This window comes from Rhinichthys klamathensis, unplaced genomic scaffold, assembly GCF_029890125.1.
Source record: "Rhinichthys klamathensis goyatoka isolate OS25496 unplaced genomic scaffold, OSU_Roscu_1.1 h1tg000209l_1, whole genome shotgun sequence".
Lineage (NCBI taxonomy): Eukaryota > Metazoa > Chordata > Actinopteri > Cypriniformes > Leuciscidae > Rhinichthys > Rhinichthys klamathensis.
In genome coordinates, this window is record NW_026606734.1 from 1,708,135 (window position 1) to 1,721,420 (window position 13,286).

Consider the following 13,286-nt stretch of genomic DNA (forward strand, 5'->3'; position numbering starts at 1 on the left):
AAAAAAAGTCCTAAAAATAGCCTTCATTTTCTTGAGCAAATGTTCTAATTTTCCTACTTTTGATTCAGGTATGAAATATGACCTGGACATGAGATTCATTGTGCTTTTTTCATTGTATTTTGAGTATTTCGTGCCGTATTAGAGTGATGTTTTGCTTAACACTATAGTGGAGGAGTTTACACAAGTCTGCATTGATTCATACACACAAAGCAAAACTAAAACAAGGCCTAATTTAGATGTGTGTGTCTTAGTTTGCAGTTTGTTTGTTAGGATGGAGACTTTGTGTCTCGTTTAAATGATTTATTAATGGTTTCATGAGTTTGGGAGAGTTTGTTTGTAAGTGTTCAGCTGTTTTATGCTGCTGCTATTGTTAAAGATGCACCTTTGCAATACCTGTTAACTCACTGTGATATGTTTCACATAATGCTGTACATTTAGTGCCTCAAATAGGGTTCTGATCACTACAGGTGCAGTTATGAGTGTCTGTCTGTCTGCTATTTTGGATCTTATCTACAAAATATGGGTTTAGTTTAAAGTAGGGATGTAGACATTTCTCTGAACCAATGAGCAGAATCTAGTAAAATCAGAGCTTTAAATCGTCTTAGGTTTTGAACCGGACGATCAGCTGCACCAAATCCAGATGCCTTTCAATCTAAAGAAGCCAAAATAAATAACACTGTTGATTATATATAGTTGTAGTAGATGAACATGTTTAAAATAAATCGGTTAAGTTGATGCTTTGTATTTATTAGAGTGAGATTTATTAATAATTAGTTTAGGTTCACTGAGTGATTTTGTAAACCTGTAGATCAGGTCAAGAATTTTGCATCTGCTATTTTCTGTCTTTATTTGAGAATATTCTACTTGATTGTATTGTTACACTGTGTAATAAATAGATTTCATCCAGTGCTTCTGTTTTTGAATCCTTAATTCAAGATTATTTCTTATTTCATGGATATTTAAGACTCATTTCATTCCCCTCATTTCAAAATGGTCAAGCAAGCTTAGCTCATGGATATTAGGTAATACCAACTTAGTATTCATAAGGCAAGCTTTCATCAGTAATATTTTCTTCTTTTCCTTTTTTTTTTTTTTGTTATTCAAAAAGGCTATATTATTCAATAGCTATAGTATCTAATACGATCAATACATTTTATATACCATTAAAATGTAATGAAACAATTCATAATTATATTAATGCTATTTAATAAATGTCAATAAAACAACATTACTATGTACAAATGTATAAATGTTTTGGTATTTTTAATAAATTAAAAAAAATGTTAGTAAAGCTGAAGTCTACATAGCATGCGTGTTTAAAACGTGTCACATGACTTAATTTTACCGCGCAAGGGAAGTGTGCACGCTCTCTGTGCACGCGCCGCGCAGCAGTTAGATTCTGATCAGTCACGTGCACGAGGTTCATGAAGTTAATTACTGATTTATTCAAGCTTTCCCTGGTACTCGTTTATGAGCCTTTGATGGGTTTATCGAGATGTTTAATTCAATCTAATTAGCTTAAGCGTTGTTACGATAATAAAAGCTCACTAAATTAAGATCACTAAATTCGAGGCTTCTGGTCATTCCTAGGATATCTAAGTCCACTAAAGGAGGGAGGGCGTTCTCACATTTAGCTCCTAAACTCTGGAATAGCCTTCCTGATACTGTTCGTGGCTCAGACTCGCTCTCCCAGTTCAAAACTAGATTAAAGACGCATCTCTTTAGCCAAGCATTCACATAATGCTTACCTTCTATTGTTGAATCAGATCGAATGCATTAATACTATGAACAGCAGCTACGCTAATTATCTCCCATCTGCTTTTCTGCTGTTATCTCGGGACGCTAGTCCCGAGGTAAATAGCGTTCGTCAGCTCCAGTTTGTATCCAGCCTCTCACGGAGACTTCTGATGCCCCAACACCTGCGATGAGACGACTCGACGCCTGTGAAGAGACGACTCAACGCCGGCGATATGTTATGCCCTAAATTAGTACATGATGACTAACTAACTATATTCTTCTATGTACATTTCTGAAATGCACTTTCTGTAAAGCTGCTTTGAAACAATATGTATTGTGAAAAGCGCTATACAAATAAATTTGAATTGAATTGAATTGAAAATATAATGTGTTTGACACAATTGTGCTGAACATGAAAAGCATCAGACTAGTAAATGCATCTCCTGGTGAATGCGAGAACGGAAAAACAGTGACGCACCTGTAAACACAAAATGTTAACGTGTACTGACATGTTCCAACGCATCAGTACTTCTCAGTAACTTGCAGTAGCTCACCAACAATTATACATGCCAAACTTTGAGAGCGGTGTGGTCATTTGATACCATCAGCTGGATGCCAAAATAGGCCTACTTCACATTCAAAATACTCATTTATCGCTTTATCTATCTATGAGGTTAAAAAGGGGAATGACTGAAGAGGCCCACAGGTTCAGTGAGCCCACAAAAATCTTTCCATTTTTATTTTTAAAAGGTAAGAGGCCAGAGCAGAATACACTACAGTCAACCCTGATTTCCCAGAAACGGCCCTGTGATTCTGCATTAACGGATTCAAGAAACTTCTTTAAAGCTATTTTTACCGTTTGCTCCACATAATCTTTTCAGCATTATCCTGTTAAAAATGAACATAGCATCCCAGTGCAGCAGTCCCAGATATGAGTTTCAGTGTAGCTACAAAATTAATATTGCAACCATATATAGGACTAGGCAAACAAGATGCTAAAATAAAACCACCAGTAACTTAACGAAAATGGGAAGGTACTGGTCTTTAGAATAACCATGCAAACATAAACATATCTCCAAGTGATTATCCACCGATTAAATATTAACCTGTAGCGCACAACACCATGCACTTTCCGGATATGATGACGACATGACATGTTATTCTGAAAGTTGCATGAATTCACATAAATACATGATTAAGCTATTTATTTGAATATGTATCTATGCACATGTATTTAAGCATATGAGGGCGCCTGGTGTTTGCCTCGAGAAGTACAGTACATCACATCTCAGTCGTTTCAATGTGACCTGATCCGCCATACCGTGTGTACAGGACTGCACGAGCGCTCAAGTGCACTATCATCACTCACACAAGTGGATGAGGAGTGTGTGACAGACAGTGACACTGAACAAAAGTCATTTTCAACAGCAAGCCGCCTCAGACAGGTAAAACACATTATGAGACTATATGCTTTCATTGCATGCGGTAATTTAACGCCTGAACTATTGAAATACATTATTCAAAGTGAGATCAGACATTGATTCTCAACATTGTAAAAGCGAAAGTGTATGCGGGGATCGCCTATTTAAAATACAAAACGAATATCCATTTACATTGAAAAATAAATGAAACTTATACATACCTTAGATGTGCTATTGTAATCTTAATAAAATATATTAATGCATATTCGTATGCACGCTGACTAAACGCATTTCCTGTACATAGGCCTATCATTATAGATATAATATAAATACATTAGGTTTTGTGACCGATGTTTTCTCTTGCTGAATTGAAGCACAGTACGGGCAGCTTTACGGTCATATATGGGCATTTTCTGAAATATCTCATTCAAGCCTTTTTGAGTTTTATTTATTCGCAGGTTATTATTTCTTGATATCAACAATTCAATTTGAATGGCAGCCTATGGCGACATTTAACTAGAGAAAAGACAATAACAGATATCAAGAATTATAGTTTTTACTAGTTGGAAGTTTATAGATATCAACTTTGATGACGTCAAGTGTTCACATTTTTACTAGTGGAAATTGAATTGATATCAATAATTGATATCCTGATTAAAAGTCTTGCCATACATTCATCTGTTTTTGAATGTGATAGATGCATTTATTTAAGATAGTTTAGTGTCTGTCTAAAGACTTAAAGTTGGTTCTTCAGCCGTTTGTATCATACTGTATCTGAATCTGCATGTCTTAAAGGGACCGCGCGAATCATGGCCGAGGACATTCAGCAGAAACTGGAGAAGTATCGCACGGCACCGTTCGATGCCCGTTTCCCGAACCAGAACCAGACGAAAAACTGCTGGCAGAATTACCTGGGTCAGTCATATACAGGACACATTAAATACAGAGTCTCTAATAATGTGCCAAAACGCAAAACTTGTGTACTGTGGCAGCACAGTGTAGCTATGACTTTCAGGTGTACATCAAAGACTAGAATCTTCAAGGGACTTTGGTCTACATTTATTACGTCAGTGATTGCTTTTGGCTATTGAAAATACTTTTTAAACAGAACTTCTTGTTATATGATAGAAAATATAGAAAATTTAAAACTTAAAAAAATGGTTCAAAGGGTCGATTCGGATCCCTTACGGAAAGCGTTTTATTATTACACTATTATTACTAGCAGTAACCTGTAACACTAGCCTAACCTGTAAGACAAACGCGATTTTAGTTCACTAGCGCTCTAAAAACTTTTATGATTAATTAATACAATTCTGTTCGAAACATACACTACCAGTCAAAAGTTTGGGGTCAACTTTAAGATCATGATTTAAAAAAAAATAATAAAAAAAATAAAAAAAAAATATTCAGCCAGACCGATCAAAAGTAACCATATAAAGACACACGCACACACAATGTATACACACACATTATATTATTCTTATTATATAAACAAACATTTACACAGTTATACGCACTAGGCTAATATAGCCTATATATATGGGCCTACACATACACACACGGTTTCCACAAAATAATTAAGCTGCAAAACTGTTTTCAACATTAATAATAATCATAAATGTTTCTTGAGCAGCAAATCATCATATTAGAATGATTTCTGAAGGATCATGTCACACTGAAGACTGGAGTAATGATGCTAAAAATGTTACTTTGGTCACAGGAATAAATTACATTTTAAAATACTGTATATTCACATAGAAAACAGTTATTTTAAATTGTAATAATATTTATCAATATTATGGTTTTGACTCATTTTTCTCAAATTAATACAGCCTCGGTGTGCAGAAGAGACTTTCAAAAACATTTTAAAAAATCGTACCGACCCCAAACATTTTAACAGTAGTGTATGTACATTTCCACCACAAAAACGAAAGGGGAGAAAAAAAGGAAAATAAAATTTTGCATAAAGATAATGAGGCCTGGAACCGTTGAAATTTGTTGCATTTTTCTATTATTTTCAAGCACATTTGAAATGGAACCTGTATGCTTTTTTTGAGATTCACCTTCAAGGAATACCATGGAATTACCATAGTACCATATCTCCCAAAAAAATATCGAATTATAATTTTTTTTTTATTATATAGATTTTTATCGATGCCAAAAAGCTCTGGATGCCAAAGGTGTGGACACAGCCCCATGTGACTGGTACAAGAGGGTCTACAAGTCTCTCTGCCCTCTTTCCTGGGTAAATATCCCCTCATTCCCAACTTCTGTCCAAAGCGTAAGCAGCAGAGGTGTGCATAAAGACCATTTACTCTCTATATTTGGTGTGTCGTTCAGATCGAGAAATGGGACACTCAGAGGGACGACGGCACGTTCCCAGGAAAGATCTGAAGATCTCCAAAACACTGCATCAGGGGAACCGAAACGCATCTGTGTGTGGTCTCGTTTCACCCCAGCCGAACAGCCTTAGCGAAGATTGTTCAAAACTGCACCTGTCCGGCTGGAGGGTGAGATCGATGGTTAATGTCATTCCTTATATAAAAAAAATGTGTTGCACATTCTGCATTAAATTCTCAGGCATAGAAACGTGATTCTGTTGTTGCGTGCTTCATGGAGACCCTGTCAACAACAACAATTCTTGCTAGGCATCCAATGCATGTTACACACAAAAAACCAATGGCTGGATTGTACAGCAAACACGCTGCATTGGTCAACCGGGAAAAGATCGTACAGATTACCGGGATGATACACTGAGACTTTATGAGGAAAAACTAAATAGCTGGATTTGCCAAAGCTCACCAGGCACTAAGTAGAAAATAAACTAGATGTTCAGACGGTCTCTCCCTGTTTAAGTTGGCAGTTCTTGTACAAAATAAGTGGGTCAGGCTTTATGCTGCAAGTCATAAGCATCTAGGTATATATTCAATAAACTATTTGTTTGGTCCAAACTCAAGTTTTTGAGTGAGTGACAAAACAATGTCACTCAAATCTCTCAACAACTGCTCTAGACTTAACATGAATTTTCCCATCATGGATTAGGCTTCTGATGAAAACTGGATTTCTAATGGAAAAATCACCATTGAAGGTCCAGTTTGCTCAAGGATTAGGATTAATCCATATTACAATCTGTGGTTTTGAAAGTATTACAGACCTCAATCTCAGTAAATGATTTCTGCATCAAACTGAATTACAAAAATAATAATACTGACGTTTCCAGTTTTTCTCTCAAGTTCAAGTCGTGCTGTACATTTGCATAGCAAAAACAAAAATAGGACGAGCAATTAAGTTATAGGTGATATTTAATCATATTTACAGTGGCTTTAATTTGAGGTAAACTGGCAGCATTTGCATAATAGTTGTATAGTGTTTTGAATGAACTGTGAAAGGCTTAGAAAAATTGTGTAAATCTGAAACATTAAGTACTTCATGTTGCTGATATATTACGAAATTTCTACACAATTAGACTGTTGAATTATTTCAAATATGGCTGTAGGATATATAATCTATGAATTAATTTTATCCCAAGTGTAACACATGAAAATAAATGTACTGGTGAACATTATGCATTAACTTCAATCCAAAATCACAAGGACACTTACTTTCAAATATATGACTGTCAAGTACAATACAACAACATCATAGCAAAAACAAATATACAGCTTTATCATACAGTTAGAGTGTGTGTTTCTGTGTTGAGGTCACTGAGTTTTCCAAATATTCCCAGAGGGAAAGAGAGAAACGAAACCTGCTTTCATAAGCCCAGTGGTCTTGCCCTCAGTATCGCTGCTTTCCCGTCATGCAGGTTTTGGGCCGCAGAGCTGAAATTAAACACATTTTTAGTGAAAGTTTTCTTAAATGGTAGGCTTAGGAGTTAATCATCATATTTGCTTAATCTAAAACAACATAAGTGCATGCATGTCCTCGTCAAGCTAATTAAACATGCGTGCGATGATGATTTTGTGCACCTGGGTTCGCTGTCTGTTTCTTCTTGTGCTGGTGAATGATCTGATTCTCGTTGGTCAATTTCACATCCTGGTCCTCCACATGAGTGCTATAATAAATGACATTTCATCAATGAGTTTGAGTGACACGGGCGCTGTGTCCGAATATGTCTACTTCCGAACTATATAGTAGGTGAAAAACAGTATGAGAGCTGAGTGTTCATAGCATTCATAAAAGAGTAGGCAGAAAGAATTTGTGAATGACAGTGAAGAGATGACACAACTGACACCGTAAATCACATGACAATGACAACATGACAGATGTAGTACATCCATACCACACACTTTCATTCTATATCAATGTACATTTCTACCAGTCTCAAAGTGAGTTTCAAACCAAGCATAGTACCTACTATATACAGCAGGGGTGTCCAATCCTGCTCCTTCAGCTCCAATCTCAATTAAACACACCTGAACCAGCGAATCAAGGTCTGACTAGACATGCTAGAAACTTCCAGGCAGGTGTGTGTGTGTTGAAGTTGGAGCTAAACTCTGCAGGACCGAGTTTGGACACCCCTTATGCCTTCTACAGATATAAGATCATTACAAATCACACTGTACAACATGGATCTAATAAACTTGGGTACGGCATATCAGCAAGCGCTAGTGGCAGACTAATACAGCAAGATGAATCACACTTTAGCAATTGTGTTGTTGTTTTTTTGTGTTCAGGAAGTGAAAGAGAAGAATATGGACACGGTCGTTTCTAGGTAAAAGAGGCTAACTTGGCATGCCAATTTTGTAAATGGAGCTTGAGGTATACGTAGTTTTAAGTTTAAGCGCCATTTCATGTTGCATTTTGATTGGCTAGTCAGTAGACGTAAGTCGTAGCAGCAAACACACCGAGATGATCATGCTGAATTTATGATACTGTCAGTAAATTATCGCAGGCTATCTTTGGTCGCAAGACTGTGACAGCGGCCGTCTTTGAACCGTCTCTCACTGGATGAAGTAGGACCAGCGTTTAGGAGTTACGACCACAGAAATCTCCACGATTGGTCATCTTTCGCCTGGGACAGCACAAAATCCTACAATATGTACCGGGTATTATTACATGAACACAAAATGCATCATGGGAAAAAAATGCACCCTGAAAGTGAACTGTTGACCAGATGAATGAAGATAAGAGTGATCACAGAGTCCCATACAGTTTATACACACACACACACATGCACACACACAGTTTCTCTCGTCATCATCTGGTCTGTTTAGCTTCATTCCCAGGGCATGAGAGAGAGCGATCAGGTCAAACATTGAGTCAGTCAACAGCAGTTGTGTGTGTGTCTTTTGTCTGAGTTTGGCATTCAGTGCTCTGCTTAAGATGTGTGTTTAATGCATTTATAAGTGTGTTTAACTCATGCAATCTTAAATATAGAGGTTACAAAAGCCTGATGCAATAGAGAACATCTTTAAGATCCACATTTCTGTTGAAAAAGCATCTACACATTGATGAATCAAACACCCCAGATGGTGTTAATTTAATTAAAAACAACTGAACAGTTTGTAAAAAACAAACAAAAAAGCATCATAAAAGTATTGAGTGTTGTGTTTGTACCTGGTAATTGTGCTCTTCTCTCGGTGTGTGATTCGCGTGTTGTCTGAGAACAGTATGGTGTGGTGAGGAACGACGGGATCCAGGGTCGGCAGAATTCCCCGAGAAACGTTTTTCACACACTCTAAAATCCCATTATAGACCAACAGGTCATCGACTAGGAGCTAAAACAACAAACACACATAACACTGAGCTCAGGTCAAAACAGGCAAAGCATGTCAGACGCTGAATGAATAAGCATACAAACATATTTCTGTGTAAAGCTCTGATCTCACACTGATCATTTCGATTTTGAATCAGCAAGGACCAATTCAATTGATTGAAAGTGACAGACATTTATAATGTTACAAAAGATTTCTATTTCAAATAAATGCTCTTCTTCCTTAAGAACTTCCTAAAGAATCCTGAAAAAAAGAGATCACCGTTTCCACAAAAATATGAACCAGCACAACTGTTTTCAACATTAATAATAATCAGAAATGTTTCTTGAGGTGCCACATACATAACATTTTAGAGTTGTGTGTGTGTGTGTGTGTGTGTGTGTGTGTGTGTGTGTGTGTGTGTGTGTGTGTGTGTGTGTGTGTGTGTGTGTGTGTGTGTGTGTGTGTGTGTGTGTGTGTTTTACCCCAAATTCCTTGACTCCTCGTTGAGGTGTTTTGGAATAGTTCCATAATTTGATCATAGAAATAGTCATTGGCTGGTCAAAGATGACATAGACACGGTTCACCTGAAGAGACCATAAACGAGAGAGTGGAACGTAACAATAAGGCACGATTTTTGACCACTTCATTCATGAGCACACTTTACTATAGATCACACCATTCACAGAAACCTTCAGATGATTCCTATGGGATGTTTTGTAAGGCTACACTCTTAGAAGAAAAGGTTCTATATAGCCTTTGCAGGGTTAAAATTATGGGATCATTTTATGGATTCAATTGTAATTATTTAATTTTGTTTTATGGATTTATTTATTTTGATTACATTTTATGAATTGAACAACTTGTAAACATACTTTAATCACTAAAAATAACTGAAATAACCTGTTAAACCAGTGGTCTCAAACTCGCGGCCCGCAGGGTGATATTTTGTGGCCCCCTACTTGACATTAAAGTTTAAAGTGCGTATGTCAGGTTAAATTTGTAATTAGGATTAACACAAAATAGTTAGGGGAAATGCACATTTGACAAGTTGTTGTATTGTTTTGTATGATTTTCGATACCTAAAGGCAGAATATAAGATGAAAAAGTTCGTTATTTTCAGTACTCACTTAAAACTGCTCCTCCGCCCAAACGGATCGCTTGACGTCATAAGAGGGAGACGTCTCCCCAGAGCGCTGAGAAAGTGAGTCTGTGAGCTGTGTTGATAATTGTACGAGTGATAGAGCGAGAGAATTAGTGATTAGGATATTTATTTATTTAGTTAGCTATTTAAGTTAGGTAGTTAGTTAGGTATACGCAGGCGTATTTTCACAATGGTGAATTACTGCGTTTGTGCTGGGTGCTAAAACACAGTTAAAACCGGTCACAGAGTCCACTTTTCCCCAAAAAAGCAGGTCTGTGTTCCGTGCCTGGGTCAACTTTGTTCGTACCAAACGCGTGGACTTCAGTGCTGCTTCGGTATCCAAGATTTCGGTCATTTGCAGCGCACATTTCTTCCAGTTTTTATGTTTCCACTGTTCGATCGCGCCCGCGTGTCTGTCTCTCTCTCTCTCTCGCGTCTCTCTCTCTCGCGTCTCTCTCTCTCTCTCTCTCGCTACTTCAGTGCTGCTTCACACACACACCAACACCAACATATTCCAGCATTGCAATCTTGACATCGAAGCCTGTTCATTATAGCCACGGAGCTTCAGAGCTAAGGCGGAGCTACAGATTATGTGTCCCTAAATAACCCGCGTATCTAACAGTAGTTCCGCATTAATTAATTTGCACGCGAGTTTTATTTATTTTTATACTCGTGTATTCTTATTTATTTTTATACTCGTGTATTCATGCACTGAACCGTGACGCCCGTACCGTTTCGGTTCAATACGAATACATGGTTCCACCTCTAAGTTATGCCTACCGGTATATACACCTGCCCAACTCTCCACTGGTTATCTTCACACCAGATATTTATGTTTCTTCGATAGGAATTATTTAAATTTCTGTTTGCCTCCTCATCTGTCTCACGCCTGGGAGGCTCAAAAGTGTATGGCTGTGGGGGGATTTTGAGGGGGATTTTGGATCTGCTCACAGTGCTCAGAGTCAAAACTCCCCATTCTTGAATAGAACGTTTGTGGCACGACTCCCTCTTCTGACGTCACAGCTCAGCTGTGTTTTAAAAATATGATCTTGACAGAAATGGCTATAAAGCTTACTGTAGGGTAATTACAGTAATAATTTTAATGATAATTACATTTTCACTCAGACATCTAACCCTTATTTAATATATCTAAAAAAAAAAATTTAACCTGACATAGACACTTTAATGTTAGTGCGGCCCGTCGTTGCGTGTGCCGCGTTTTATAAAAAAATGTATCCCTTATGGGCTACCATAGATAGTCTCGTGATACGGTCGGTTTGTTGTCAACAGTTGTCATAGACAACCGCGAAGTACAAACATACTGCGCCTGGAAAAAATTCTTGCCGCGCGCCTACATTTGAAATAACGAACTTGAGCGCGCAAAATATGTGAGCGCGATATGTGAACAGGCCCCTTGGCGAGCTACCACCAATCAGCCCATGAGCTACTGATAGCTCGCGAGCGACGTGTTGGAGAGAGACCCTGCTCTAAAACAATGTGAGAATAATCATTTTGAGCTTGTAATATGTGTCCAACAGGTTGATAAGAAGGTTTGCTTTGATTTGTGCAGTCAGTAATTTGAGACACTATACATGTGTAGAAAGAATTCAATAAGACGGGCAGACATGACTGCAAATATTTGTATTTCAAAAGCAATAATTGTTTTTCTAAGTATAATAAAAGGAAATGTGCCTTCCAAAAAAAAAAAAAAAACATTCAATATCATTAATGTGTTGTATAAAGAAAATAAAAAGGACATAAGCAAATATGAATATCACAAATATGTGTTATAGACAAAGAAAGTTTGTAAAAATGAACTTCAACTGTCAGAAGGACGGCTCATGAAGAACCAATCATGTACAGAAAGGAATGTTCAAATTCAGAGGAACAGTTCAGAACAAACGTTAATAATAAATATTGAGAAGATTGGATCAGTTGTGCTCCTTTTTTGGAATACTTGAATACTATTTTTTTGTGGAATCCTTGATGCGGCCCATCCTGACCCAGACTCCACCTCCAGCGGCCCCCAGTTAAGATGAGTTTGAGACCCCTGTGTTAAACATTAGTATTATGCAATCATTTAAGACATCTCCCCTCATATACAACCTTTTGGCATAAAGGGTTCTTTATATTGAGTCAAGAACCCTTGAGTTCTCTATGGAACCACATTAAAACCTTTTCTTCTAAGAGTGTATGATCTCAGATTGTCCTCACCAGTCCAGGCAGCACTGGTGTGAGCCACATGTGTCGCCCATCATGTGTGTTATTGATCCCATCTATCAGTTTATCAGGTGTGCGGACGTCGCCACACACGTTATCTAACACATTCACGCTGTCAGGGAACGCAGCGATGTCTGCGTGACAAACTGTTCAAGAAAATTATCTTAAAGCTGTTAAGTGTCTAAATCCTAAGTTACATTCATATAACGCTTTACACAATACAGATTGTTTCAAAGCAGCTTAAAAGGACAATAACTGTCAATGTTGCAATATACATCAATTATGAAACAAATTCAATGTCAGCAGTAAAGCAGCTCTACAGAAGATAACAGTGTCATAACAGCTCATATTCAATAATAGTGACAATGTTGCAAAGTTCATCAGTTATAAAACAAACTCATTCAACTCAACAATAAAGCAGCTCTACAAAAGAGAAGTGTGTGTGTGTGTGTGTGTGTGTGTGTGTGTGTGCAAGTTTATATGATTTAAGAGGACACACATTTGTATAATGACATGGATATTAGACTAATGTGGTTTACGAGGACATTTCCTGAGTCCTCATAATGAAAATGGCTTAAAAAAAATATGTTTTATTAAAAATGTAAAGTGTGGCCACTGTATGCATGTGCTCATAAGGATACTGTTGTCACTGAGCGGGATCTTCTGGTTGTTCTGGTCATAAAACTCCAGTCCATTAAGGCCGATGTAGTACGGGTCGCCCCACGTTGTCAACAACTGCAACTGGAAGATAACTGACACACATTCAGTCAAGGAAAAACTCATCACATACACACACAGAAATTATCCAAATGCATGGATCAATGGAAAAATGGAAAATACCTTTTGTAATGACAAATAATACATTTATGACTAATACTGTTACTAGTGTTAACTTTGCTTCCAACACGTCTTTTTAAAGAATGTGCCATCAGGACAGATGTAATGTGAGGAACTGATATTTTTAGTGAACCGTAAATTAAGCAAAAGTGAGGATACATCCACACGGCCTCAATGGAGCCTCATAATCCATACTGGCCAACTCATCTCTCCGGGTCCCACCCCTGAAAG

General features: G+C 37.4%; 2 protein-coding genes across 2 annotated transcripts in view; one reads left to right on the top strand and one right to left on the bottom strand.

The window, feature by feature from the left end:
• Nucleotides 1-3,047: 3,047 nt before the first annotated feature.
• Nucleotides 3,048-5,752, top strand: LOC130097079 (cytochrome c oxidase subunit 6B1). Its single transcript, XM_056263731.1, has 4 exons — nucleotides 3,048-3,182; nucleotides 3,954-4,073; nucleotides 5,303-5,403; nucleotides 5,499-5,752. The coding sequence occupies exons 2-4, from the start codon at nucleotides 3,968-3,970 to the stop codon at nucleotides 5,550-5,552; spliced, it is 261 nt and encodes an 86-aa protein (XP_056119706.1). The 5' UTR covers nucleotides 3,048-3,182; nucleotides 3,954-3,967; the 3' UTR covers nucleotides 5,553-5,752.
• A 692-nt stretch (nucleotides 5,753-6,444) lies between these two features.
• The window catches only part of LOC130096968 (katanin-interacting protein), a 29,013-nt gene continuing 22,171 nt past the window's right edge, over nucleotides 6,445-13,286 (bottom strand). The window contains exons 21-27 of the mRNA XM_056263651.1: nucleotides 13,215-13,279; nucleotides 12,860-12,970; nucleotides 12,213-12,352; nucleotides 9,340-9,441; nucleotides 8,718-8,878; nucleotides 7,127-7,212; nucleotides 6,445-6,979 (exon numbers count right to left, since the gene is read on the bottom strand). Of these exons, the coding sequence (XP_056119626.1) occupies nucleotides 6,936-6,979; nucleotides 7,127-7,212; nucleotides 8,718-8,878; nucleotides 9,340-9,441; nucleotides 12,213-12,352; nucleotides 12,860-12,970; nucleotides 13,215-13,279 (709 nt within the window). The 3' untranslated portion in view covers nucleotides 6,445-6,935. The remainder of the gene's footprint in view (nucleotides 6,980-7,126; nucleotides 7,213-8,717; nucleotides 8,879-9,339; nucleotides 9,442-12,212; nucleotides 12,353-12,859; nucleotides 12,971-13,214; nucleotides 13,280-13,286) is intronic.